The following is a 27771-nucleotide window of genomic DNA, read 5'->3' as shown; positions in this document are numbered from 1 at the left end:
TGTGATAGTAAAGCGGGGAGGGAGGGCGCTCGCCTTGCACAAGGTTAACCTGGGTTCGATCTCTGGCATCCCGTAGCAACACCAGGAGTGATCCCTGAGCGCAGAATTAGGGGTAAGTCCTGACATCCTGCGGGTGCGGCCCCAAAATAGAACCACAACAACAGACAGCAAGTTACCAAACGCTGACATTCTCTGGGCGCTGCTCTCATGGTGCAGGGGAGGTGGGAGACGGGAGCGACTGGGGGTGGCTCCCAGCCATGTAGATTAGGAACTGAACCTCCTTTTGCAAGAAACTCAGCCGAACTCAGCGAGTTAACTCGGCCCCGTGCCCACCACTTGCGTTTCCAGCCCAGGGAGGGTCGAGAGCATCCCTCGTCTCTCCGCCGGGTCTCGTCGCCTCGCACGTGGTAGATGAGCGCGGGCGCTATCACTTTAAGGAGGGGCGTGGCGTCGGGAGGAGCCAAGTCCCGGAAGTACACGTCACGTGTCGGGGGCGGGTGCGCGCTGCGCGCGGAAGCGGAAGTGGCTGCCCTTAGCGCTCGGGGCGCTGGGAGCGCCTCCAGGTGAGGTGGAGACCGCCGCGCTGGGGCTTCTGTCCCGGGACCTGAGTCCCAGCTCGAGGCGGACTTTGAAGCCTCTGACCCCAGGTGCGGACGCGGAGGGGGTCGCGGGACAAGCGGTGCCGGGGTGCCCCGTTTAATGGGTTCTGGCGGGTGTATACGAGTTCACCGGGCAGAAGCATTGGCAAAGCGCCTTGGTGCCGCCTCCAGGGATGGGGTCTAAGGCCAAGAAGCGCGTGGTGTTGCCCACCCGCCCGGCGCCCCCCACGGTGGAGCAGATCCTGGAGGACGTGCAGGGGGCGGCCGCCGACGACCCGGTCTTCACCACCTTGGCCCTTGAAGGTACGGGAAGCAGGGGCATGGGAACCCCGGGAAGCAGTAGGGTGGGGGGCGCACATTCCCTTCTCTAGGTCCTGGCCCGGGTGTCCCCGATCCTGAGTAGGAGACCCTGTGAATCCGGGAAATTCAGGGGAAAGCTCGGGCCCCCCCAGAGTTCCTTTCCCTGTCTAGACAGTGGGGTGCATGTGCAGGCGGGCGCCCCCAAACAGGTGTGGGTTCAGCCAGGGCCGGGGTGATGAGCCTGCTTGTGTTTTTTGTTGTTGTTTTGTTTTGGGGCCACACCTGGTGGTGCTCAGGGCTGACTCCTGGCTCTGCACTCAGGGATCACTCCTGGTTGGGCTCGGGTCCCTAGTGGGGTGCTGGGATGGAACCCCGCCCGGTCTGCCCTGTGCAGAGCAAGCACCCTCCCCGCTGTGCCTCCACTCCTCTGCTACCTGTGTGTATCGGGCCCCAGAGTCTGAGATGAACTTGGCCCATTTTCTTTTTTCTTTCCGGTTTGGCTTTTTGAGTCACACCCAGCGAGACTCTGGGGTTACTCTTGGCTCGGCACTCAGGCTTTACACCCGGCGGTGCTGGGCAGGAACCATACGGGATGCCGGGGATCGAACCCGGATTGACTGCATGCAAGGCAGATGCCCTCTCTGCTGTACTATCGCTCCAGCCCCAAACTTGGCAGGTTTTCATCTGGTGGGAATTTTGCTTTTTTTTTTTTTTTTTTTGCTTTTTTGGGTCACACCCGGCTATGCACAGGGGTTACTCCTGGCTCATGCACTCAGAAATAACTCCTGGCGGTGCTCGGAGGATCATCTGGGATGCTGGGAATCGACCCCGGGTCGGCTGCGTGCAAGGCAAACGCCCTCCCTGCTGTGCTATCACTCCAGCCCATCTGGGGGGTATTTTGTCAGCAAGTGATAAGGATATAACGACCGGGCCAGAGGGACCATATACTATTGCTTCAGCCTCAAAGTCTCGGCGGTGTTCAGGTGCCGTATCTGACTCTGACTTCAGGGGTGACCCCGGGTGTTGCTGAGGGAGGACCATAGCAGGTGCCAGGGACCAAACTAGCACCCTGCCTCCTGTGCGAGCCATGTTTTAAGAGCTTAGAAGGGTGAAGACGTGCATCGGACAGAAAGTTCCTAGTTCAGGGTTGGCTCCAAGAACAGAAAAACTATTTCCGGGTTGGAGTGACGGTACAGCAGGGAGGGCATTTGCCTTGCATGCGGCCGACCTGGGTTCAGTCCCTGGCATCCCATATGGTTCCCCTGAGCTGAGCACCACCAGGAGTGACCCCTGAGCATTACTCCTGAGCCTTTCCAATGTGACCCCAAAAAGAGAAAAAAGAAAAAGCCATATTTCTCTCAGAACCTAGTAGGATCAGCCCAGCTCTCAATCAGGCATCGGACCGGAGAGACGGTGCAGGGCTGGAGCACAGGGCCTGTGCATGTGGGGTCCCCGGTTTGACCCCCACCACATGCTTCCCTGCTCCCCAGTGACAGAGCTGTGAGCTGCCTCATATAAAGAGAGAGAGGACAATGGGGAGGGCCCTGGCCTTGCATGGGGCTCACGGGGTTCAATCCCCGGCACCCCATGGGGTTCCCCAGTCCCGCCAGAGTGCAGAGCCAGGAGTAAGCCCTGAGCGATGCTGCTGGAGTCCCCCAAACTCCCCCCAAAAGAATGGTCCCAGCACCATCGGGTGTGGCTCGTGTCCCCCATAAAGGAGAATCTCTAGCCTAGGGCTTTGCATGTGAGATCCTGCCACCGAAGGGTCCTCTGGGTACCACAGGGCATGGCTACCCCCACCTCACCCCCCAAACAAGAAGCATTTGGAGGGTGGGGAAGCTGGGGCCTGTAAGCACCCGCGGTGAGAGAAGCAGCTGCGCCCTCGGCTCCCCGGGCCCCACGGTTGCTGCGTCCTGTCCCCAGACGCCCCCTCGCCCACTGGGAGGGCCGACGCCGAGGACCAGGAGGCCGAGCGCGAGCGGCTGTACCAGCAGAGCCGCGCCTACGTGGCTGCCAATCAGCGGCTGCAGCAGGCTGGCGAGGGGCTGCAGCGGGCCTGCCAGGGGCTGCGGGGAGCCGGCGTCCAGCTGGAGCGGGAGATGGACGAGGTGAAGCAGGTGACCCTGCCCAGCGCCCAGGCCGCCTCCCTGGGCTGACCCACACCCGGAGCACGGACACGCTCACGGCGGGACTCGCGGGGCCCAGACGCCCCAGAACCCAGACTGGACATCCCGCAGGCTCCCCACTGCTCCGTCCAGAGGCCCCGTTCTCTGGAGCGCTGCCGTCACACCCTCTGCAGGGTCGCCCCGGAAGCTTGAGGGCCCCCGGGAGGGTGGGGGAGTGTGGGGGTCTCCCCCCTTGTTTCCCCCACCCTGAAGGCCTCACAACCTCGATCTGAGATGTAGCCTCCGTGGGGGCTGTGCCTCTGAGTCTCCTGGCCCCCAGGTCTGGGGGTGCCCCTCCGGGCTGGGCCCGGTGGGCTGCAGTGTCTGGGGAGGGGTGGGGCCCATCAGCCAGTGGTACCAGGCCCAGGCTGCCTGACCACCTGTGTTTTCCCACCACTGGCCTGGTTGTGAAGCCTGGCGCGGGGGTGGCCCACCCCCACCCCGCTCCCCCTCACCCCCACTGTCCACACCTTGGCCCTTCTCTGTGGCGAGGGGCAGCCAGGGCCAGCAGAGGAGCCGAGAATGTTTCGTCCGTCTTGAACTTATGAAGACCAAGGATGCAGGACCCTTGTGTGTCTGCTGGGACCCCTGTGAGATGGGCAGGACCCCCGTGACTGCCGCCATCAGCTGCTTCTCAGGAGAGCTGTGGGGACCCAGCAGGGGACAGCGGAGAAAGCAAGGGCGGGAAAACAGCCCCGTCTGGCAGGACACCAACCACTGCACTGGAGACCCCTGACAGCGGAACTGGGGGCCTCCAGCGAGCAGACAGCTCCTGCCACATGCCCCCAAACGGACTGCCCAGGGCCAACCCATCCCCCACACCCTGCTCCGGGGGCACGGACATACCCACAGCCAGATGCACGGGGCCCAGGCAGCACCCCTGAACCCAGATGGGACATCAGACAGATTCCCACCGCCTCCTCCAGGAAGGGCGCCATTGGACTTCCAGGGGCTGCCTGTGCCCCCCCTCTCCCCCACGCCCACGGCCCTCTACCTCCACCTCCAGCCACCCTCCAGTCCCATTTCACACGGAGCCCCAGGCCAAGGGGGGGCGCCAGCAGCCCCGTTTATTAAAGGTGCCATCAGATGGAGGTTCAGGGTTCTGCGTTTTCTTGGCCCGGCACGTGGCGGCGCTATTTACAGGTGTCCGGTAATACTGAGGTGCAGAGAGGGAACATGGGGGCGGGGGGTGGCCAGTGGCCCTGACGTGGACAGGCTGGCGGTGGGGGGGTGTAAAGCTACACCCCAAATTCAGCACCCTGCTGGAGGGATTGTCCATTGGCCTCAGGCCAAGGTCCAGAATTTGGGGATCTTTGTGGATCGCCCGGGCGTCTCCCGTCCCCTCTGTAGATGGTCGCAGCGCCTGAGATGTCCTCAGGCTCCAAACTTGGGTCATCCAGCCACCACGCGAGTGGACTGTCCAGTGGCCGCCGTGTGGAGACTCTGTCCCGGGGCCTGGTACCCCACCAGCTGCTGGGCGTGAGTCCCGGCCGCCCGGGGACAGGCAGAGGTGGGGGGGAGGGGCGGCCGCACCCGCCTCTCCCCCAGACACAGGCTGCCGGGCCTGCCCGAGAGGTAGCTCTGCGATGCTCCCCACAGCCATGGGGAAACTGAGGCACAGAGCGGCGAAAAAGTGCCGTCCGAGGTCTCACAGTGCAAGGCAGGTCCCCCAGCCGGGCCCAGGAAGGGGCCAGCAGCCCCGGAATGGGGGAGGGCGTCGATACAACTCGGGGTGGGAGCTGGCACAGCGCGGGAGGTGTAGCGGGCATCGTCCTGCTGGAGGAAGCACTTCCGCTCTGGGGGTGTCACCCCCTTCCCGTGGGAGGCACCTCGGGGCCGGGGGCTCTGCTCCGGCTCCGCCCCTTGCAGGGACCCCAGAGATGGCGCTCTCGGGACGTGGCTTCGGGCAGGAAAGAGGTCGCTGGCTCTTCCTGCGGCGAGACACGCTCATCCTGGGGTCCCTCCGCGCACGCGCGGGTGCAATGAGGGGGCGTCATCCCCAAGCCTTCACCAGGCCGTCTAGTCTCCCGGCCGCCTCCATCCCTGCGTTGCCTCCAGCCCCTGCCCGCCTGGCACCAGCAGCTCTGCCAGCTTTTGCGCGCCCCCACCCACCCCCAGGGTGTTCTGAAATGAGGGGCCTGGCAGGACCCCTGACCACGGCGCCTGCAAGAATGAAGTGGACAAGGACTCCCCCTCCACCCTTCTGTAGCGTGGGGTCCCAAACCCTAGGAGGGGGCTCCGAAGGCTGCCGCCCAGACTCCCTTGCCCCCCACCGCACTGCACCTCCCACCTCTGCTTCTTACCCCACCACCTACCTCTGGGTTTCCCCTGCCCCCAGTTCTCTGCAGCCAGTATCTCTCTCCCTGGGACAGTTGGGGACAGGAAGTGACATCTGTGATCAGCTGTTCCCTCCCCTTGGTCCCCAGGCCCACCTCTGCAGTTCCTTCTAAAAGGGTCCAGAGGGGGCGCCGGGGGGCGGGGACGACCACGACGCTGCTTTCTCCTCCCCGCTCCCAGCCCTGGGGGTTCCAGGCTCTCAGGGAAGGGGGGGGGCGCGGTCTTTCCAGCCTCATCCTTTTCCCCCCAGCTGGGACCGGGAGCGCAGACACAGCTAAACGTTCATTAACAAATTACCGGGCCGCGGTAATTGCGGGTTCCCCGCGCCAGTGGAAGCCACAGCCCTAGGCTGGCAGCGCGCCGCGCCGGAGCGCCACCCCCCTCTCTCTCTGCCTCGTCCCCCACCTCGGGCAGGGACCGTCACCTCCCCGCTGCTCTGGAGAGGAGAGGGGGTAGGCCGTGCCTGGAGGCGCACCCCGCGCGCCCGTTTCCTTGCGGAGCCCCCCATTCCCGCACCCACGGCACCGAAGCAAGCGAATCCGCGTGAGATGTGAGGCCGATGCCAGCTGGGGCGGGGCCCGGGTGGAAGGGCGGGCCCTGGGGCCACCCTGGGGCCCGGTGTTGCGGGGGCGACCCCGAGCTGAGAGCAGGTGGGCAAAGCCAGCCCGGGCAGCTACTCCAGGAGGCGGGCGGGGGCGGGGGCCTTCTCTACACCGAGGTCCGCGGCCGCCATGGCCATGGGGCTGGGCACGTAGTTGAATGGGGGGACGCGGGCTGATCGGCTCGGGGAGCCGTGGCGGCTGGCGGGGAAGCCCCCCGCAGGCACCCCGGAGCCCTCGGGCAGGAAGGGGACGGCGAGGGACGCCTTGGCCAGGCACGGCCCGTCCACGTCGCTGCCCAGGAGAGAAGCGGGGCCTCCGGGGAGGGCCTGCGGGGGCCCCCGGCTCTCCAGGCTCGGGGACGTGCTGGAGTTGGTCTTGGCGGCCGCGAAGTCCTCCGTCTGGACCACGGCGTCACTGGTCTTGCGTGGCGGCGAGCCGGCCGGGCCCTCCTCCTCGGGCGAGGCGCCCCGCAGGGGCAGCGCGGTGGCGGGCAGCGTGCTGCGCAGGATGTGCGGCACATCCTCGTCCCGGATGCGCCGCCACGTGGTGGCCGGCGAGGCCACCCGGGGCAGCGGACGCGCCTCGCCGTCGCTGCAGCGCCGGACGGCGTCGCCGGCGGCCCGGGGCGCGGCGCCGTCGGACGCGCGGGCCACGCTGATGTGCGGGAGCGACGCGTAGCGCTTCACCGTCTCGGGCGCCGGCGCGCGCAGCGGCAGCCGCGAGGGGCTCTCGGAGCTGGTGCGTCGGGGCTGCCGCTCGCCGGGGCCCGGCCGGCCGGCGGCGGGGGCGCGCTGCGCGCCGGGCGCGGGCCGCGGGGGCGCCCGCAGCTCGTCGCAGCGCGAGGAGCACAGGAAGACGGCGGGCAGCGCCGGCCGGCCGCGGCGCGGGGAGCCGCCCTGCGGGGTGGTGGGCGCCGGGGCGGCCGCGGCCAGGTCCGAACGGCGGCGGCGCAGCAGGGCCGGCGACTCCTTGATGAACGTCAGTTGCCGTCGGAAGCCCGAGCGGTCGGAGGACTCGCTGCCGCTCGAGCGGGCGGAGGCGACGCGCACCAGCCCCAGGCGACCCCCTCGCGCGCCAGGGCTGCCTTCTGGCCCCGGGCGGCCCCTGGGACTCGGCTCCGGGGTGGGCCTGGCCAAAGCGGACGGTCCTTGCCGGGCGGGCCTCTGCATGAAGGGGATCCGCACCGGCGATTTCTGAGTTTTATGCTGTTTGGACACGAGCGCCCGCGCCGGTGTCTTGGGCAGCGGGGCCGCCCCGGGGCCGGGCAGGGGTCCCGCAGCCTGGACTGCGGGGGGCGACTTCCGGGGCAGGGGCTGCGAGGCGGGGGAGGTCTGGGAGGAGCTGGAAGACGGAGTCTTGGCCAGGCGGGCGGGCGGCGTGGCGCTTCTCTGCGGGGGGCTCAGGGCCGCCAGCTCCGAGATCTTGCCGGGCCGGTGCAGGCTCCGTGACCGTTGCTGGCCGGGCCCGGGCGTCTTGGCGGGGGCGGTTGTCTGCCCTGGGCTCGTGGGTCCCTTCTTCTGGGTGGGTCGGGCGCTGGGCGCCCCCTTGGTCTGTGGCCGAGAAGCCGTCGTAGGCACGTAGATGACCGTCCGGCCCCGTAGGACAGCCGGCACCGTGCACGCAGCGTTTTTCTGAGCACCCCGCGGCTTCTCAGCGCCGCAGGACGAGCGGGGGGCAGCGACGCGCGGGGCAGCCGGCGGCGTGTCCCGTTTGTCCGGCCTCGGGGCTGCGCTGGCCCGACCCTCCGCCCGCGGGCGGCGCCCCTTTCTCTGCGGCGAGGGCTGCAGAGTGGAGCCGACCGAGAGGCCGGACACGAAGGACAGGATGGAATCCGACTCGGACGAGGCCTCGCCCGCGGTGGCCGCCGCGGCCGCCTGGTGCAACCACGTGACGATGGAGTTGGCGCCCTCCTGGATGGCGCGCCAGTCCACACTGTCCAGGTCGGACGCGCGGTCCGAGCCCGCAGCTTCGTCGCCCGCGTCCCGGGCCGCCTCGGCGCGCCGCTGCTCGGGTCGCGCCGCAGCCCGGGCTTTCCGACGGCGCGGGCCGGACGCCGGGGGCCGGCGCCGGGGCAGGGCGGAGCCGATGCAACGCCGCAGCAGCTCGGCCTCAGCCCGAGGGCTGGGGGACCCGTCGTCGCGTCCGTCCCCGGGACCCGCGTCCTGGGTGGCCGTGGTCTGGCACTCTCCAGGCCGGCCGGCGGGCTCCAGCTCGCTTAAGGAGCTGGCGGAGGAGCTGAGGGAGTAGCAGGGCGGGGTCTCGTCCGCTATGAGGCTGGGCTGGGCCCGCACCGGGGCCGTGGCCGTAGTAGCTTTGGGGGCGGCCGAGGCAGGCGCGTCCTTCTTGGGGGCCGAGCGCTCTCTTTTCACTGCCCGGGGGATCGCGGATGCCCGGCGCGGAGGTGGCGCCGCGGGCGATGGTTCCTCGTCCGAGTCGTCGTAGAAGCAGTACACGGCTTCCTCGGTGGGCGTCGTCAGGCACAGGGACTGCAGCCCCCCGTCGCCCCGAGGCCGCTCCCCGCGGGGGCCGTCGCGCTCGGCGGAGGCGCTCGCGGGCCGGGACACCGGCAGTTCCAGCCCGGCCCGGCTTCGGCCCTGCCCCCGTGCCGCCGAGGGCTCCGCGCTCCGGGCCCCCGCGCCGTCCCCGGCCTTGCGCCGGGGCTGCTGCCCGGAGACCGGCCTGGACTGGGCGGCGGCGCGGCCGGCGGGTTTCTTGCGGTCCGCCCGCCGGCTGGGCGCGTCCCGGGGAGGCCCCTGCAGCGTCTCATCGCTCAGCGAGGCGGCGCTGGAGAAGTTGACGGGGGTGCCCTCGGCCTCGGCCGAGTCGCTGCCCGAGTCGTCCTCCCGGGCCGGCGCGGGCACGAGCATGTAGACGGGCACGGGCAGCGCGCGGCGGCCGGGCACCAGCGCTGACGCCACCTTGCGGAGCCGGGCGGGCACGGCGGCGCCCAGACACTCCCGCAGCAGCTCCAGCTCCTGGTCGGCGTCCGCCGGGGGTCCCTCGCGGCGACTCCGGGCCTCCTCTCGCCGGCGGTGCCCAGCGAAGTGCGGTGCCGGGGTTCCACCGCCGCCGCCGCCGCCGCCTCCACCTCCACCTCCACCGCGTTCCGGGCAGGCCGGGGGCAGCAGGCGCAGCTCCACGTCCTTCTGCACGTAATGCTCGTGCAGGGCCAGCGCGCTGAGGCTGGATGCGCAGGAGAAATTCTCATCGGGCTTCTCCACGGTGAAGCGCACGCTGCCCGCGTCCAGCTCGGAGGGCAGCCGGCAGCGCTCCCGGCAGTCGGCGATGTCCAGGAAGCGCTTCACGTAGCTCTCCCACTGCAGGCTGAACTGGGTGGTCTCGCGCTCGGCGGCGGGCGCGGCGGGGGCCAGCGGCGGCGTCTTGCTGCGGCTGGGCGGCATGGTCTGCCCGGGGCTGTCCGGCAGTTCGCTGGGGCTGACCGTGCCACTGCCCAGTCCGCTGCACGGGTCGCTGGGGATGGAGCTGGCGATGGAGCGGCTCTCGAAGCTGCCCAGGGAGCTGACCGAGCTGCAGCGGCTCAGTACCAGCGGTGTCTCCTGCACGCAGTTCTCTGAGGAGCTGGAAGGGGTAGCGTCCTCCAGCCCGAGGCCACGACCCCGCCGGGGCAGGGGGATGGGCAGGGGGAGGGAAGCAGCCCCCTGTCCTTGCCAGGTCCCGTCCAGTTCTGCCTCCCCAGGACCTGCCTCTTCCAGCCCCTCCAGGGATGAATCACTGTCCTCCACGTCCCCAGCTTCGCTGGGTCCTGGACGGCCAGCGGAAGACAGCGAGGACAGTGAACTGCAGCGGGACAGAGAGAGAGGCCTCGCCTCGGCCACCAGCTTCTCCGGGACGTGGCTCAGGCTCTCTGCTGGCAGCCAGGCCTGCTTCCGGGTCCCACTGGAGTTCAGGCCCCCAGCACCCGCCTTGGACGCGCCGTCCAGCAGCGGGACATGCTGGTAGGTGGGCGACAGCTTGATGGTTCGGACTTGGGCATCAGCGGCCAGGGGGTCCCGGGCGGCTGCCTCCGCCTGGCCACCAGCCGGGGGCTTGAGGTCCAGCCGACTGGGCCGGGCTTGGCCACGCATTGGCGCCTCCCGGCGTTCGGCCAGCGCGGTCAGTGGGCAGGGCCGCGCATGCTCGCGGGGACAGTGGCCATCGCTGGCGCTGCTGCTATTGAGGCTGTCGTTGGAGAGGCTGGCGTGAGCCGCCTTGAGCCGGAGCAGCGGGTGGGCCCTGTCCCGACGGCCACCATCAGGGCCCCGGCAAGGGGAGCAGGACTGGGCGCGGCCCTCCCGGGGTGCCTCCTGCCCCGGATCCCCGGAGCTGAGGCTGAAACTGTCATCGGAGGAGGTGTGCAGGGCCGAGATGTCCTCCACCAGCCGGTCGATCCGCGCCACGGCCAGCGCAAGCTTCGCCTTGGCCCTGGCCGCCACGGCCGACTCGGCGCCCACCTCTTTGTCCTTGTCTGGCTCCGGGCCACTGCGCCGGGGCGGCAGGGTGCGGGCCAGCGCCTGGCCCTGCAGAAAGGGGCTGCCCAGGAAGAGGGAGAGCACGGCAGGGCTGGGCGGCTCAGCCGCCCCGTGGGCCAGGGACGGCGCGTCGTCGTCATCGAAGCAGCCGGAGTCCGAGGCGTAGTCCTGGGCCAGCCCGTCCAGGTGGCGCAGCGGCTGCAGCAGCGGCTTCTTGGTGACCACCTCGGCCTGGGCCTCGGGCCGGCCCTGCTTGTCCAGGTGGTCGAGCGCCTGGGCCAGGTGCCGGGCGTCCAGCTCCGCTTCCAGCGCCCGCTGCTTGCGCACGGCCAGGCTGGGCACGCAGGCGCCGGGCGACATGGCCGTGGTGGCGCCCTGGTACTTGGCGGGCCGGTGGGCCAGGAGGTTGCGCAGGGCGGCGGCGCTGCCCATGGCGATCATCTTGTGCTTGGAGTGGACCAGGTTTCTCAGCATGCCCACGGCGCCCAGGTCCCAGAGCAGCTCCTGGTCCCGCGCGCTGCGGGCCGACAGGTTCCAGAGCGTGCCGCAGGCGTTGCTCACGATGGTCAGGCTGTGTGACGTGAGGTGCTGCAGCAGCGTCTGCAGGCAGTTGTGGTCCCGGAGTATCTGCCTGGGGGCCGGAGATGGGGGGGGGGCATCAGCTGGGGGACCCTCCGGCCATGCCCTGCTGTCTCCTCCATGGGAAGGCGCTGAGCCAGGATGAGCTGCTTCCTTCCTTCCTTCCTTCCTTCCTTCCTTCCTTCCTTCCTTCCTTCCTTCCTTCCTTCCTTCCTTCCTTCCTTCCTTCCTTTTCTTCTTTTTTCCCTTTTTTTTTTTTTGCTTTTTTGCTCACACCCAGTGATGCACAGGGGTTACTCCTGGCTCTGCACTCAGGAATTTCTCCTGGCAGTGCTCAGGGGACCATATGGGATGCTGGGAATCGAACATGGGTCGGCCGCGTGCAAGACAAACACCCTACCCCCTGTGCTATGGCTCCAGCCCCTTCCTTTCTTCTTTTATTTTCTCTCCTTTCTTTTCCCTTTTTTTATTTTTTTGGGCCACACCTGGCAATGTTCAGGGGTTACTCTTGGTTCTGCACTCAGGAATCACTGCACTGGCAGTGCTTGGGGGGCCAGATGGGATGCTGGGGATTGAACCCAGGTCGGCCACATGCAAGGCAAATGCTCTAGGTGCTGGACTATTGGTCTGACCCTGATGAGCCCCTTCCTCAGATCCCATGCAGGACCCTCTTGGGTGCCATTCTCTATGTAGAAACCTGAAGGTCCTGGTACCTGCCCTTGCTAACAAAACGGCCTGGGGCTTGGGAGAAAGGACAGCACAGGGGGGAGGTACTTGCCTTACACGCTGACCCTGATCGGATCCCCAGCACCCACCTGTATGGTTTCCCCAGAACTTGATTTCAGACCACCCCAACTCCACCCTCCCAAAGAAAAAAAATAATTTTCATAGGGGGCAATCCAGATATGCTGGGGGGGGCACATGAGATCATAAGTCTCTACATATGCCAGGCATTCAAGAAACAAAACTGAAGACAGAGAGAAAGTACATGAAGAAGGCACTTGTCTTATATGCCTCTGACTGGGCTTTGGTCCCTGGCACCTCACAGGGCTCCCCAAGCCCCATCAGGAATGATCCTTAAGCACAAAGCCAGGAGTAAGCCCTGAGCACCCCCAGGTGTTGCCCAAATCGCCCCAAAAAATAAAGTGCGGGGGGTCCAGGGAGATATTTCAGTGAACTGAGGGCAGATTTTCTATGCAGAAAGACCAGGTTTGACACGAGTACCATATGGATCCCCAAGCACCACAAGAAGCACGCCCCAAGCACAAAGTTGGATAGAGCCCCCAAATCACCCCCAAATAAGAAAATAAAAGTTTTAGGGGCACAGTATTAGGGTGTGCATGTGACTGACCCGGGTTCGATCCCCAGCATCCGGTAGGGTTCCCAAGCACTGCCAGAAGTAATTTCTGGGTGTAGAGCCAGGAATAACCCCTGAACATTGCCAAGAATGACCCAAAAAGCAAAATAATAATAATAATAATAATAATAATAATAAAGCACTGTAGCACTGTCTTCCCATTGTTTATCAATTTGCTTGAGTGGGCACTAGTAATGTCTCTGTTGTAAGACTTGTTACTGCTTTTGGCATATCGAATACGCCACGGGTAGCTTGCCAGTCTCTGCCATGCGGGCGGGATACTCTCGGTAGTTGCCGGGCTCTCCAAGAGGGACAGTAAGGCGTTTGCCTTGCACGCGGCTGGCCCAGGTTCGATTCCTCCGTCCCTTTCAGAGAGCCCGGCAAGCTCTCTGAAACTTGTTACTGGTTCCCATTCGAGCAAATCGATGAACAATGGGAAGACAGTGCAGTGCAGTCAAAAAAAAAAATTGGCACAGAATATCCCATGCCATACTGGGAACATATTTAAGAGTAGAAGTCATGTTTTTTCACACAGTAAAATAAAAAAAATTATACATACAAACAGTAAATATTATTCCTTGTATTATTAGAGTGTCTTTGGGTCATGCCTCAGGGCTTATTCCTGACCCGGTTGGCTGCACGGAAGGCGACAGCCTTAACCCCTGGACTGTGTCCTCGTTCCTCTCCCAGTTGTGCAACGTCCCCTGTGGCTGTGACTCCACCCCACCCTCTCCCTCTTCCCCACCCCCGGGCGCGCTCACCTGTAGTCCTCGCGGGTCGCCACCAGGCTGGATACGTTACGCAGGATGCCACCGCCGCTCTCGATGATGGCCAGCGAGTTGCTCTGGCACTTGTAGCTAAGCGTGCTCACCAGGAAGCCCAGCGCGCCGTCCACCTGGCAGATGGCCGCCTTGTTCTCCGTGCTGTGCGCCGACAGGTTCCACAGCGCGCTGAGCACGCTCTTCAGGGTGGACTCCTGCGCGGGCAGCATGGAGCGAGTGGTCAGGGCTTGGGGGGGGGGCCTGTGCACCACTGACCCTCCTGCCTCCCTGCCTTGGAGGTGCCTCGGTCCAGCCAACGTCTGACTGGCACCAAACCATCACGGCAGCTTCCTATTGGATCCCTTGCCTGGCCCCGCCCCACCAAACCCCGCCCTTGCCCCGCCCTTCCGGCCACGCCCCTGCAGCCCACCTTGGAGGCCCTCAGCACGCATTCCATCAGCGCCGTCATGCTGCCCACTTCCCGCAGCACCTTTTTGCTGTTGATGTCCGCCCTCCAGGACAGGTTCCTCAGGATGCTGGACACCACCTGGGGGCGTGAGGGGACGGGCCCCGCGGGCTTAGGAAGCCAGGCTTCCTGTGAACCGTACCCGCCTTCTCCAAGCCCTTCAGGAGTTGGGGCGGTTGGCAGAGTGCAGGAGACACTTGCATCTTTTTTTGGCGGGGGTCACACCCAGCGATGCACAGGGGTTACTCCTGGCTCATACACTCAAGGAATTACTCCTGGTGGTACTCAGGGGACCATATGGGATGCTGGGAATCGAACCCGGGTTGGGTGCATGCAAGGCAAACACCCTACCCGCTGTGCTATCGCTCCAGCCCGACACTTGCATCTTGGGGCAAGAAGGAGGCTGTATTCTGGAGCCTCCCCCACACTCCGCCCCTCCTGCACCCCACTTACCTGGTGCAGCTCCTCGCTCTCGGAAGCCAGCTGGGCCACGATGGCCTCCATGCAGCCCCGGCGCGCACACAGGGTGGCCTAAGGTGGGGGGAAAACTGTCACCCAGGTTCAGACACCCCCACCCCACTGAGTCTCTGCCTGGCGCTGTATACCCCGGGCCCAGGGGAGGGGAAGCAGTCACCCAGATGCTCAGATGAGGAAACTGAGGTTCAACAGCACCCCCCCACACACACACTGCTCCATTCTCCAGAGGTGGTGGTCCCACGGGGTGTCTTCCCCAGACCCCCAGTTCCCCCAGCCATGGACTTTTTGTGCCTGCGTGTGGAATCTAGGGGACTCCATCCCCACAGGGGGCTGCCCGGAAGCTGGGCCCCAGGGCACCTTGTTAGCCACGTCCCCAAAGGTGAGGTTGGTGAGGGTCATGCCCGCATAGCGACGCAGTGCCAGGTTGAGGGGGTCCCGTGTCATCTTGTGCATTTCATAGTCCACTTGAAGCAGTTCTGCCACAGCCTGGAGCCCACCTGCAGTGGGGCAGGAGGGGGAGGGGAGGCATCACATGCTGGGGTTGTGTGATGCCCCCACGACCCACCCACCCACCCACCCACGTGCTCTCCAGATCAACCCCCCACCAGCTTTCCCCAAATCCAAAGAGACCAGCTCCAGGAGCTAGAGCATACAGCAGGGAGGGCGCTTGCCCTGTATGTGGAGGTTTGATCCCTGGGACCTTCTAGGGACCCCTGACCCCATCGCAAGTGATCCCCAAACACAGAGCCAAGAGTAATCCCTGAGAAGTGCCAGGTGTGGCCCCAAAACAAGAAAGAAAATGAGGTATGTCAGCTGCAAGACAAGCACCTTACCTGGTTCTTCCTATTTGGGGGTGGGGATTTTTTTTTTTTTTTGCTTTTTGGGTCACGCCCAGCAATGGTCAGGGGTTACTCCTGGCTCTGCACTCAGGAATTACTCCTGGCAGTGCTTGGGGGACCATATGGGATGCCAGGGATCGAACCCGAGTCAGCTGCGTGCAAGGCAAACGCCCTACCCGCTCTGCTATCACTCCGGCCCTGGGGATCTTTTTTTTTTTGGGGGGGTGAGGAGGCAGGGACACACCCAGTGATGCTCAGGGGTTACTCCTGGCTCTGCACTCAGGAATTATTCCTGGTGGTTATTGAAAGACCCTATAGGATGCTGGGGATTGAACCCCGGCCGTCTGCGTGCAAAGCAAGTGCCCTCCCCACTGGGCTACGGCTCCAGTTTGGTCTTGACTTGTTTGGATGACACAGATCCTGTCCCCCAGACTAACCTTCCATGTGCTCTCAGCTCTTCCCCTCTCCCCGGAGCCCCAGTCCAGAGCCAGCTGAGAACCTTGGCCTGGCAGTCACTCACCCAGCTCGTTCATGGCTCGCCGGTACTCTTCGTCAAACGACAGCTTCATCACAGCGCAGGTGGCCTGGCAGATCTGCGGCTCCATGGGGACAGGGGCTGTGAGCCAGAGGGACCGTCATTTCCGAGCCTGTCCACAGCAGGTACTGTACCCAGGAGTCCCCACCCTGCCCTCCCTGATTCACGCGAGCAGCAGACACCACAGAGATAAAGCTCAGGGCTTTCCCCCCAGCCTCCCTCCACTGAGAGTTCCGAGTCTCAACTCGCAGGAGGGAGACAGGACGCCCCCTCCTGGGCGAGACGGGCACTACAGGGATAAGGCGGGTGCCTTGCATGAGCAGAACCCGCTCCTAGCCCTGACACTGCATATGCTGTTCCCCCGAGCACCGCTAGGGGTCACTCCTGAGCACAGAGCCAAGAAGAGACCCAAGCACGGCTGGTAAGGCCATAAACAGCTCCCTCCCAAATCAACAAATAAAATGATCCCCACTCCTCTCTGCTTTTCTTTGTGTTTTATCTTTTTTTTGGGGGGGCTGTCAAACTTGGCAATGTTCACGGGGTCAATCCAGGATCAGCACCTTGCAAGGCCAGGCCAACACCTTAACTCCTGTACTATTTCTAGGGCCTTGCCTTTGGTATGTGGCTTTGGTCGGGGGGTTTATGGGTTTTCTTTCTTTCTTTTTGGTGTTTGTGCCACACCAGCAGTGCTCAGGGCTCTGAGCTCAGGGCTCACTCCTGGCAGGCTAGGGAACCCTACGGGGTTGAACCCAGGCCAGCCACATGCAAGGAAAGCCCTCCCCACTTTGCTATCGTTCCAGTCCCAACCTTGTTTTTTTTTCCCCCTGTATTTCCTGTGCAATTAGTTGGGAGAACTCTGAATCTCACTCTTCTGCAGTCCCCCTGTTCCCTACCCCCATCCCTAGTTTTCCCTGATTACGCTCAATCCAGCCATTGCATTCAATTACTTTCTCCAGCCCTGGTCACCGGGTACAAGCAGGGCAGCGGATGCCCTGCCTGTGGATTGGCCCAACTGTCAGCCCCAGCTCCCAGCAAGGCCTCGACCACGGGAGGCTCAGGCAGGGCTCCCAGCCCTTGCCCGGGGAGCCCGGGATGTTGCCGGCATTGCATTGCACAGAGCCAGAGCCCTGAGACAGGCGCTTTGCTCACCTCCTCCGCCCGCACCGCCGCCACCCTCGGGCCCCGCCTCCCGGGCCTGCAGCCAATCCCAACAGGTCTCGCAGTAGGCGCGAATCTGCTCCAGCACGTGCAGGACCCGCATCTCCTTGCGCGCCAGGCCCTGGTCTGGCTGTGAGAAGATGATATTGTGCAGCGCGGCGTTGGCGCGCATGCGCGCGTCCTTGGCACCCGGCGCCCCGGGGCCCCCGTGGCGTCCCCCGGAGCCGGCCTCCGCGCCGTGCAGGATCTGCAGCAACAGCGGCAAACACCCCGAGCGGCGCATGGCCACGCAGCTCTCAGGGGAGCTGGACATGGCGAGCAGCGTGCGGGCTGTGTCCTCCTGGTCCCGCGTGGCCAGCATGGACAGCAACCAGAAAACCACCTCCACCTGCGGGCAAAAGGGAGCATGAGGCGGAGTGGACGTGACCCTAGCCAGACGGAAGAACAGTGACCTCAGCCCCCCTCCCAGAGCTGCTCGCTGCTTGATCACCGAACCACTCACAAAATGGAGGGGCAAGGGGCCCCCCTGTGCCCACCTCCCATTCTAAACAGCCAAGCACCCACCCCTCAGTCCATGGACACTCCTAGGTGTGGCCCCCAAACATACAGGGCAGGTATCATCAGCCTCACCCATGACTGGGGGACCCCGAGGAAGGTTTGGGGAGAGGATGGCCCCCTCAGCATCCCAACCGAGCAGGCTTCTTCACTCCAAATGCGTCTTGATATCCTCTACACTTTTTTTTTGGGGGGGGTGGGGGTGCCCAGGGCTTACTTTCGGCTCTGTACACAGGGAACATTCCTGGTAGGACTCAGGGGGACCAGAGGTGAACCCAGATTGTTGCGTGCAAGGCAAGCGGCTTTTCCCCCGCTGTACTCCCCACACCTTGCTGTTGCCTGGCTGAGGGCCGCCATCCTCGGGGTGCGTGGGGACCTCAGGCTCCGGATCCTCATCCACTTGCATGGGCTTCACGGCTAGTAGAGCCTGTGGGGAGGAAGTCGGGTCTGGGGGTCCGTTCTGGGAGACCTCCCGACAAGGCACCCTGGCTGCTAATATCCTACAACCCTATGGAAGGGGGCTGCAGGGCACTTCCTTCACCCTCAATAGAGTCATCAGCCTCGCCAAGGGGACTCGTTCCGCTTCTTCCAATACCTGCGGCTCCGTCTGCTGGACCCGATCCTGCGCAGACAGCAGCTCCTTGTCAATTTGCTCCAGGCGTGAAGCTCGGATCTGCAGGAAGAAAATGCTAGAAATCCTCTTGGGGAAGAAAGCTCCACCCACTTTTGAAGCTGCTCCCCTCTCTTGCCCACACGGGAACCCCACCCTCTGCTAGCTCCTCTTTCCCTGCGGTGGCCACATCCCTCTCCTATCAGGAACACACCTCTACTCAGGCACGCCCCACCTTCTACATAGCTAGGCCACCACTAGAGCCCTCCCCTGGTATCTACCTGATGGCTTTCGTTCCGGGAGAAGGTCCGTCCTCACCCCAACACCTAGGTCAGCCTGCCCTGTTTAGCCTGGGCTTGTTCAGACTCGGCTCAGCTCACTGTCCACCAGTCTCCACAGTTCTCAGGCTCTGCCTTTGGCTTCCTCTGGCTCCACCCACCAGCAGCCGTAGCATCTACGTACTCCACCTCCAGCTAAGGACCACTCTGTCCCACCAGTCTCTGCTCTCCACTAGCAAATTAACTCCGCCCAACAGTGACCCAGACTCCGCCCACAATGGCCTCTGCACGGATTCACCCATGAGCATATGGCCCCGCCCACTCTGGTGACTCCACCCACGGAGGTTTCCGCCCCCTTGATCACCCATTGGCAAGTAATATCCCAGGCCCCGCCCACTATGGATCTCTGCACTCTATCCTGGCAAACAGTTTTGTACAAGAGGTGTTGCCCCGCCCACTGGGCTGGTAGGTCCCTGGGCACCTGTGCGCGCTGCACCATCTCATCCGAGGTGCCAAAGCGTTCTTCCATTAGCGACCGGATGTGCTGTGCTTCGAACTCCAGTTGCTGCCGAATCAGGTCCATTTGCATCGAGAACTGCTGGGAAGGGCAGGTGGGGCCAGAGTGAAGAGCGAAAGTACAGCAGGTTGGGTCTTTGCTTTGTACTGAACCGACTCGGGTTCGATGCCCAGCACCCCATATGATTTCCCAGGGCTGCTAGGAGTGATCCCTGAGCACTGCCAGGTGTGGCACAAATAAAAATGAGATGGGCCAGGGCCAGGATTCAGCACTGCTCCCCTCACCCTGGGCCCCCAGGCACCCCTGCTCGCTCACCGTCTCCACATGCGGGAGCTCGTCCAGACGCTTGGACAGCCCCTGCAGTTGTGAGTAATACCACAATTTCTCCTTCTCTTCCTTCTCGATCTCGTTGAGCAGGAAACACCTGTGAGAGATGGGACAGCCCGGTGGGCTTGGGCTCTCGGAGGGGGAATCTTGGTGCAAATGGGGTTTATTTTATGATCACTTGCTGGGTGCACCCCATTGCCAGGTTGATGGGCAGTGTGGAGGCTGGAAATGTAGCTCAGGGGCAAAGTGTTTGCTTGGTGTGTGGGTATTACTGGGGTCCGGTGACTGCCAGGACTGGTTACATTGGCTGGAATGCAAAAATACTTTAAAAGGAGAGAAGGGACGGTCGGAGTGATAGCACAGCGGTAGGGCGTTTGCCTTGCACGCAGCCGACCCGGGTTCGATCCCCAGCATCCCATACAGTTCCCCAAGCACTCCTAGGAATAATTCCTGAGTGCAACGCCAGGTGTGACCCAAAAAGAAAAAAAAGAAAGAGAGAAGGGAATTGTAAATTCTGGTCCTTTGAGAAAGACAGAAAAGTCTGTTCTAATTCTTTTTTTGCTTGTTTTCTTTTTAGGGCCACAGTCGGCAATGCTGAGGGGTTACTCCTGGTTCTGTGCTCAGAAATTACTCCTGGTGTTCTGGAGCGATAGCACAGAGGGTAGGGGGTTTGCCTTGCACACAGCCGACCTGGGTTCGATTCCCAGCATTCCATAGGGGCCCCTGAGCACCGCCAGGAGGAATTCCTGAGTGCGGAACCAGGAGTAACCCCTGTGCATCGCCAGGTGTGACCCCCCAAAAAGAAGAAATTACTCCTGGTGGTGCTTGAGGGGGCCATGTGGGATACCGGGGATTGAGTACGGGTAGGCCACATACAAGGCAAGAGCCCTACCTGCTGTACTTACCACTACAGCCCCAAGGTCTGGTCTAATTCTGACACATTCCCCAATGCTTGCTAAATCTCCCTCTGGCCTACAACAGGGCAAGCTTCAGGTTTGGATTGCTCCAGTTGCAACACAACTCCCTTCCACCAACCAGGCATGAGACAGTTTTCTTCCCATTTTGCCACCGCAGAAATCTGTTGTTGGGGACTTGCATGAGCCTGGACTTAACGCTGGCCACTCTGGTGAATGGTCCCATTGGGCCTCACACAATCCTGCCAAGCTAAACTTGGCGCCAGACCTTGTCAACCTCTGCTGGCCTTGGACCAGGTTTCTTGGGCCGCAGCCCTCTCTCCACAAAGGCTGCCTTCAGGTCCTTTGGCATGCGGCTTGATCAGCCTGAGCACTGGACACAACCCTGTCCCTGGCAACGCCTGCATGTCGGGGACCCCGGAGACGTCTCCCGGGAACCTTCACAGCTGCCAGGAACAATCCCCTTCTTCTTTGTCTTTGTCTGGAGCCAGCTGGGTCAGAAAATGGGGCAGAGGAGCTGCATAAAACCCGGAAGGGGAAGCTGGGGCAATAGCACAGCGGGTAGGATGTTTGCCTTGCACGCGGCTGACCTGGGTTCGATTCCCAGCATCCCATAGGGTCCCCTGAACAACACCAGGAGTCATTCCTGAGTGCATGAGCCAGGAGTAACCCCTGAGCATAGCTGGGTGTGACCCAAAAAGCAAAAAAAAAAATCAAAAACAAAAAAAAAAAAAGAAGGGACCAGGAGTCTCAGAAGGTGGGTGGGGCTGCTCCACAGCCTAAGTAGAGCCGGGGGTGGAGCTTACGGAAGTGGGCGGGGCTTGTGGTGGAGCCTTGTGGGTGGAGCCTAGGGTCATGGACCAGTGAGAGGACTGAAGCCTGTAGGGACAGAGCCTCATGGTCAAAGATCTTGCCTTTCACGGTCCAATTCCTCCAGCAGCCGGATGGTGGCCCGACTCAGCTCCCCAAAACTGTCTTTGGATGGCACAGAGCCGTGCACCGGACTTTCCTCTGGGGTCCGAGCAGAGGGCTCGGGGCCCAGGGCCGGGGGCTGGAACTTGAGGTTGTACAGGCTGGTGATATCCATCTGTAGGGCTAGAGGGGCACAGAGCAAGAGGGCAAAGGTCAGCGGACCTCACTGTCGCTCCTCTTCCCATCTCACCCTGGAGCAGGTTGGGGATGGCCGCGGTCCCTGGGAGGGGGGCAGGGCACCTCCTCACCTTTCAGCTGCTCCAGCACCTCCGTCTGCCCAGATGACAGTAGCACGCGGGCCTCCTGCTCCAGCTTACCCTGCAAGTGTCTCAGCACCTCCTGGGGGAGGCGGGGAGGGGGGGTGTCACTGGCTGGGGTGCTGGGCTGCCCCAGCCCTACTCCCCTGTGCCAGGGTCCAGCCTCGCAGCCCATGCATCTGTGGGGCCCAGCACCCTGGGGTTGGTCCCCGGACGCCCGCCCGGCTCCTCTTGCCCACCTTCATGCCGGACGTCTCGGTCTCCAGTTTGGACAGGTGACTCGAATTATCCTCCAGCTCCTGCCTGAGGTGACTGTTCTCGGCCTGCAAGGCCTCCACCTGCCTCACCAGCTGCTCGTACGGGGCCACGTTGCTCATCATCGTCAGCACCGACAAGGCCTGGGGACTCGGCGGGGCAGCGGGGAGGGCCCGGGTCCTGCTGGCACGACAACGCTAGAGGGCAGGGCGGGGGGATCCAAGGGGCAGACGGGGTGGCAGATGGAGTGATAGACATAGGCAGGGACTACGAGAGAAAGAGACAGGGCCATGGATGACTCTTCAGCCGCACAGCCCCAAAGGCTTCACAGGGGCGGATGGACGGACAGACAGACATCTCCCGCCACACCTGCTGAAAGCCCGGGGGGGGGGCAGTGCCACAAACAGACCGTCTGAACCAACACACACACTGGCCAACCCGCTGCCACGACAGTCAAGGCCCCCCACACACACACACACACTGCCCCCACCCAGCTCCCGCCAGTGGGTCTCCATCCAGAAGCTAAATGGTGGTGACCCAGCAGTGAGTGGCTCAGCGACAGAGGACAGACAGACAGACCCAAGGCCACTATGCTCCACGGGACGTTCCTACCTGGATGCCCCACATTCCCTGTGGGGCAGCGGTCCGGGTCCCCAGAGGCTCCCTAGGAAATCCTGGCGACAGTGTCCCTACCCCAAACCTTGGGTTTTCTTGGCATCGCAGGCTCCTTTGTATCCCCGACCCTTTCCCGCTCGTGGTCCAGCCTCCTCCCTCAGTCCAGCTGGCTGGCTGCTGCCTCTCTGCCCGAGCTGTCCCGCCCCCCTCCTGCCCCTCTCCCCTCTTTGTTCCTTCCAGTCACGCTCACCCCTCCCTCCGCCTTTGTCTGAGCAGCGCCAATGGCAGCCATTGGCTCCACCACCTCCTTCTGGGGAGCCCCCTCCTCAAATAGGCCTGCCACCCTCTGCCCACTGGGGGGCGCTCGCCGGCTTCCTTCCACCCAGCCCCCCTCCCTTCTCCAGCTCACTCACGCGACTCGCCTGCCCTTTCCACCTGAATCTAGAGCAAAGGTGGGAAGCCAGAATGTGGGACCCCTCCCCTCAAACCTGGGTGGAAGTTCCATCACCTGGTTTCTTTGTCCAAGTCCTGAGTCCCAGGGCACAGCTGCTTTTTTTCCAGAGGGGGAAACTGAGGCTGGGGGGGGGGTGTACCCTCGAGAGGCCCTCTCAGTGAGGAGGTACAGAATCATGGCTGGAGCTCTGATGGGGTGCCAGGAAGTGCTCAGGAGACAGGGCAGTACCCTGTCCCCTCAGCACCCTCACTGTACCCATTGGGCCAGTCGGGAGAAGCCCTGAGCCAGGACTTCTGATGGGCTAAAGGTGGGCAGGAGGGTGAGACCAGAGTGGGCCTCCGGGCACATGGCAGAGGGGAAGTTGTCAGATTGGGGAGGCAGGCACTTGGGGGAAACATGGCCTTCGACCCCCACCCTGACACTGCCCCTGCCCCAGGGGAAGGGGGAATCCCAGATGAAGCCCCCGGATCCTTCCTGGGGCAGACTTGTGTCCTGGCTGAGGCCATCATGAAAATAATCCCCACCCCCTGCCATTCTTGCCTGCTTCCCCCTCTCCTGGAGCCACGTCCAGGGCTAGACCCTTCTAGAATGTTTCAGCCTGCGCCTAGCCCATATCACACCTTGGCCCATATCAGATCACACGGAGCCCAGAGGGGAGACTGCCCATTTGGGCTTTGCTCCTTCCAGCCTGGTGAACCCCTACCCAGCTCTGCTCACCTGAAACCCCATTTCCCAAGGCTCCCCTACACACCTCCAGCTAGGCCGGCTTCCCCGCACCCCACAATCCGGGGTTTCTCAGGCCCAGCATGCCGGGGCCGTGACAGTCATGGGGCGGATTCCATCCCTGCCCCATGACCTCCCCCAGCGCTCCTCCCCCGCGGAAGCCCCCACTTCTGTCCCCCTGTCTGACCCTCGCCCCAAGAATGTGTGAAATCGGTTTTTTTTGGGGGGAGGCTGTCTCCCTGAAAGATCATCATCGAAGGAAAAAGCACCAATATCTGGGGATCCATCTGATGAAACAGTGTATTTCAGGGAAAGAGACTCCTCTCCGTTAAAGGAAAGCCCCGCTTTACAGAAAGGTGTAACCCCCCCCCCTCTCTCTCTCTCACACACACACACACACACACAAACCGCTATCCAGTCCTCCACGGGTGTCGGAGCTTTGGAGTGGGTGTGTACGTGAGACCCCACCCCCGCCCCAGAAACTCAGTTTCTCCTCCAGCTTCAGGCAGAGGGATTGGGATGGAGACCCCAATGGGAGGCGGGGAACCGCGCCTGCTTACTTGATCTCCCTAGGGTTGGGCCAGCGGGGGTACCCGGACTGGGTCCTCCTCCCCCGGCACGGCTCCGCGAACCCCGCCCGAGATGCCCGCCCGTCTGGGCCAGGGCGACCCCGGGGCGCGGGCTGCGGGGCTCGGGGCGTGCGGGCGGCGCGCACCGAGGGCTCCCGGACGGACAAAGCCGGGTGCGGGCCGGGCTGGGCGGCGCTGTGCGAGACCACCCAAGCGCGCGGGGGAGGATGCGGGATGCGGGAGCGGCGGCCAATGGCTGCGCGGGAAGACGGGCTGATGCTATGGCAACAGCCAATGAGAGCCCGGGGCGGTGTCCAGCGCCCGCCGCGGGGCGTCGGGGCTTTGCCCGGGTCCGCGGGCTGCCAGGGGCTGAAGGGGGGACGCCCCCTATGGGAAGGGGACACCCGAGGGTTAGGACCCATGTTGCCCACCCCGTTCTAGGGAGAAACCACCTTGGAGACGTTGCGGGTCGGCTGAATGCGCGAATCAAAGGGCCGGCCGGGAAGGTTACATCAGCGGAGGGAGGGCAGCGGCGGGGCGGGGCCGGGGCCAGGCCGGCTGTTTCCCTAAGGGCTGGCCTCGAGGGTCTGGGCGGGACGGGACCCTCGGGATCCAGACTGACCCTCCCCGATGGCCAAGCCCATGGGACCTTGACAATCAGCCCCTTCTTCCCTGCCTCGTGGCAGAGGGTCAGTTCCCCTGCGGACATCTGCCATGATTCTGCATTCCCCGACCTGGGTCTCTCTCCCTGTCTCAGGTTGCACCCCTACCTGTCTCTGGTTCCCCCGCCTCCCACTGGGGTCCCCACATACACATCCCCTCCAAGATTCATTCTATCAGGAGGGGAGCTTAGACTGCAGGGGTCCTCGGCCCCCCATGTCCTGATTGTCCCTGGGTTCACAGATTATTCGTGGGTTTTTTTTTGGGGGGTAGGGGTGAGACCACACTCAGCTGTGCCCAGGATTTACTCCTGGTGGGGCTTGGGGAACCCTATGTGGTGCCCAGTAAACCCAGGTCAGCTGCCTGTCAAGCAAACTAGTGCTCCGGGCCCCAACAATTCCGCTCCAATTCTTTTTTGTTTGTTCACTTTATGGGTCACACTCAGAGATGCTCAGGGGTCATTCCTGGCTCAGCAGTCAGAAACTGATCCTGGTGGTGCTCAGGAGAACCATGTGGAATGCCAAGGATTTGCAAGGCAAATGCCCTAGCTGCTGTACTATCACTCCAGCCCCCATTCTTTACACTGAAAAATGGGAAATTGTACATGAAGGACACAAGTTTATTTTTCTTTTTGGGTCAAGCTGGCGATGCTCAGGGGTTACACCTGGCTCTGCACTCAATAATTACCTGGCGGTGTTTTCAGGGGACCATATGAGATGCCGGAGATTGAACCTGGGTCAGCCACATGCAAAGCAAATGCCCTACCCACACAGTACTATTGCTCTAGCCCTCACAACTTTTTTTTTCCTTCTAGAATTATCACACACACAAGGATAAAACTTCTTTCCCTTTGGGTCTATTGTCCCAGGGCCCATTCACCCCACCCACACTAGAAGAATCACAAGAGTCCTACTCAGAACGAACTACTGCTGTACCCTACTGTGGGTTTTTATTTTTATTTTTTTGCTTTTTGGGTCACACCCAGCGATGCTCAGGGGTTACTCCTGGCTTTGCACTCAGGAATTGCTCCTGGCAGTGCTTGGGGGACCATATGGGATGCCGGGGATCGAACCCGGGTCGGCTGTGTGCAAGGCCAATGCCCTACCCGCCGTGCTATGGCTCCAGCCCCCCTACTGTGGGGTTTTAAAGGGAAGGTTCGATGGGCACAGGGGCACTCGGTGGAGGAGTGGCACACCGTGGCTGAGGCCCTTACGGGTGAATAGGAGCTCACCTTGCGCTCAGGGGCAGGATGGGTGTTTCAGACTGAGTGGGGAGAACGAGTGCTGGGGAGGGCTTTAGAGAAGGGAAGGCCCCAATGGTGGACTCACGGGCTGACCTGACTTGGGGGGGACAGAGTTAAGCTGCCAGTCTCTGCCAGCCTTCTCTGTTTGATTTCCCCAGGACACAGAGTGCTACCCAGATGATTCCCCACCCCCTGGCCTGGAACTTTCCTTTCTGCACCTCTTTTTTTTTTTTTTTTGGGTCACATCCAGCGATGCTCAGGGGTTTCTCCTGGCTCTGAATCTCAGGAATCACCCCTAGCGGACCATATGGGATGCTGGGAATCGAACCCGGGTCAGATTGGTCTCGCGCAAGGCAAGCTCCTTGATTATTCCAGCCCCTGTTTTTGTTGTTGGTGGTTTGTTTTGTATTTTTGCAAACCACATCTGGCAGTGCTCAGGGCTGACTCCTGACTCTGCACTCAGGACCACTCAGCTGTGCCCAGGATTTACTCCTGGCAGGTTCAGGGGCCCCTATGGGATGATGGGGATTGAACCTGGGTGAGCCACGTGCAAGGTTAGAGCCTTCCCCGCTGTCCTATTGCTCAAGCCTCTCTGATGCCGGTTTCCTGGGTCCCATCCAGCCAGAACCTCAGAGCTGGCTGACTCTCTGCCATGGGGCTCCAGTGCCCCCCCCCAGTTTTCCCCATGGACAAACGGATGCTCAGTCTGTTAAAATTTAAGCAGGAGTCCCACCCCCTGTGCTGTCATCCAAGATGTGCCCAAGATCTTAAGGCTGAGGGAATGTAAGGGAGTCAGTTACAACCCCAAGACATGTGTCCTTGACAAAGAACCCCCAAGTCCAATCTCAGATGCTAAAGGGTACAGTTGGGGGGGCTCAATCCTTACATATGGTCCCTCAAGCCCCACCAGGAACAATGCCTGGAGCACCGTTGGCTGTATCTTCAAAGCAAATGAAACAGAGGGAGTGGTTTCAAAAGGGGACATCTCTGCGGAACCCCGTTAGATGGTGCCAAGTATAGAATGGAGGGGCGCCTCCCCAGGCTCCCTCCTCTGCACCCCTTCCCCCTGCTGGATCTTCAGGACAAACTGGAATAAGGGTTCACGTCCCTCCATCTCCACTATGCCAGTGCCAGGGGCCGGGAGAAGTGGGGGCGGCCAGACCCGCGCAGTGTGGGGTGCGGTGGAGGGCAGCCAGCGCTGAGACCGCCGGCTGCCGAGACCCCACAGGGTAGGGGTGACGCGCGGAGAGCACAGAGTCCCGCCAGAGAAGGAGGGATGGCCAGGGCAGGTGCAGGTGGAGAGACAGGCCGGCTGGTCCAGGGTAGCCCTGGGCCGGGCGTGGCTCAGCGGGCTGCAGCCTGTTTACGGGCCGGAGAGACGGAGGGGGGCGCGCGGCCTCGTCAGCACCGCGGAGAGCTCCCTCCTGCCTCCTGGGCAGGGACTCTGCGGCCACCGGCGCGCTGGCTCCGGGCCCCTCCTGACCTTGAGCTCCCCCCGCACCCCAGGCTCAGCTTCCTCCTAATTAGCGGGCATCGAGGCTCTGGGGCTCGGGCGCTGTGAGGGTGTTTTTATGCGCACCCTCAGAGGCCCTAGGCTCGGGGCCCAGAAAGGGAAACTGAGGCCGAACGCGGGTCCCAGGTCCCCCCTCCGCCTGGTCGCGGCGGACTCACGGCACAGTGCCCCCCAGGCCCCCACAACCCCCAGCCTCCGCATCGGGGAGCGGGGCTCCGGGGGGTCTCCCGCAGAGGCCCCGGGATGGGCCCGCGCTTGCGCAGACCCGGACCGGAGGAGGGTGTGTGCGCGGAGGGTGGGGGGTCTCGGCGCGGAGGAGGGGCTCCCCGCGCGGCGAATCTCTGGGGGCCGTTTCCCAGCCAACAGTCTCTAAGGCGACTTGCCGGGACCCCTCATGCGGGGAGCCCGCGGGGCGCGCGGCCGTCGCCCCCCAGCCGCCACGCCCCGGGTCCTTTCCCGCACCTCGGCTGCGGACTGCGCGCCCCTCGCGGCCCGGCCCCCGCGCCCTACCTGATCCCCGAAGAAGGCCCAGTGCGAGCAGGTTCCGGAGCCCCGGGAGCCCCATACGGAGCCGCAGCGCCTCGGACCGGTCCGCGCCCCGCCCCTCGCCCGCCGCGGGGTGCGGGGGTGCCGCGGCCGGGGACGCCCTGCGCCTGCGCGGAGGG

General features: G+C 63.3%; 2 protein-coding genes across 8 annotated transcripts; one reads left to right on the top strand and one right to left on the bottom strand.

Annotated features, from left to right (window-relative positions):
* Positions 1 to 498: 498 nt before the first annotated feature.
* C2H19orf25 (chromosome 2 C19orf25 homolog) lies at positions 499 to 4155 on the top strand. Of its 2 annotated transcripts, none has more exons than XM_004614932.2 (3): positions 499 to 647; positions 771 to 902; positions 2823 to 4155. In XM_004614932.2, the coding sequence occupies exons 2-3, from the start codon at positions 773 to 775 to the stop codon at positions 3053 to 3055; spliced, it is 363 nt and encodes a 120-aa protein (XP_004614989.1). In that variant the 5' UTR covers positions 499 to 647; positions 771 to 772; the 3' UTR covers positions 3056 to 4155. The 2 variants fall into 2 exon arrangements, with proteins under 2 accessions (XP_004614989.1, XP_054984423.1); XM_055128448.1 differs by having other exon boundaries at positions 518 to 563.
* APC2 (APC regulator of WNT signaling pathway 2) lies at positions 4106 to 27771 on the bottom strand. 6 transcript variants are annotated; one of them, XM_055128442.1, is made up of 15 exons: positions 27617 to 27771; positions 21314 to 21596; positions 21066 to 21156; positions 20760 to 20940; positions 18920 to 19028; positions 18569 to 18685; positions 17795 to 17872; positions 17417 to 17626; positions 16636 to 17032; positions 15472 to 15567; positions 14470 to 14609; positions 14089 to 14166; positions 13600 to 13716; positions 13170 to 13384; positions 4106 to 11103 (listed from the first exon to the last, which is right to left on the bottom strand). In XM_055128442.1, exons 2-15 carry the CDS (start codon positions 21452 to 21454, stop codon positions 6075 to 6077), a joined length of 6999 nt encoding a protein of 2332 aa, XP_054984417.1. In that variant the 5' UTR covers positions 21455 to 21596; positions 27617 to 27771; the 3' UTR covers positions 4106 to 6074. The 6 variants fall into 6 exon arrangements, with proteins under 6 accessions (XP_054984417.1, XP_054984421.1, XP_054984420.1 ...); XM_055128446.1 differs by having other exon boundaries at positions 17528 to 17626; XM_055128445.1 differs by having other exon boundaries at positions 18569 to 18682.

Source organism: Sorex araneus, chromosome 2 (genome assembly GCF_027595985.1).
Source record: "Sorex araneus isolate mSorAra2 chromosome 2, mSorAra2.pri, whole genome shotgun sequence".
NCBI lineage: Eukaryota > Metazoa > Chordata > Mammalia > Eulipotyphla > Soricidae > Sorex > Sorex araneus.
This window is presented reverse-complemented; position numbering and strand designations above follow the sequence as displayed.

Coding starts and splice junctions, on each gene's coding strand:
- C2H19orf25 (XM_004614932.2), top strand. CDS start 773: ATGGGGTCTAAGGCCAAGAAGCGCGTGGTGTTGCCCACCCGCCCGGCG. Junction 903..2,822: donor CACCACCTTGGCCCTTGAAG/GTACGGGAAGCA, acceptor TCCTGTCCCCAG/ACGCCCCCTCGCCCACTGGG.
- APC2 (XM_055128442.1), bottom strand. CDS start 21,454: ATGATGAGCAACGTGGCCCCGTACGAGCAGCTGGTGAGGCAGGTGGAG. Junction 17,033..17,416: donor CCCTGTGTACAGAGCCGAAA/GTAAGCCCTGGG, acceptor TTTTGCCCGCAG/GTGGAGGTGGTTTTCTGGTT. Junction 15,568..16,635: donor CGGCGGTGCGGGCGGAGGAG/GTGAGCAAAGCG, acceptor TCTGGCTCACAG/CCCCTGTCCCCATGGAGCCG.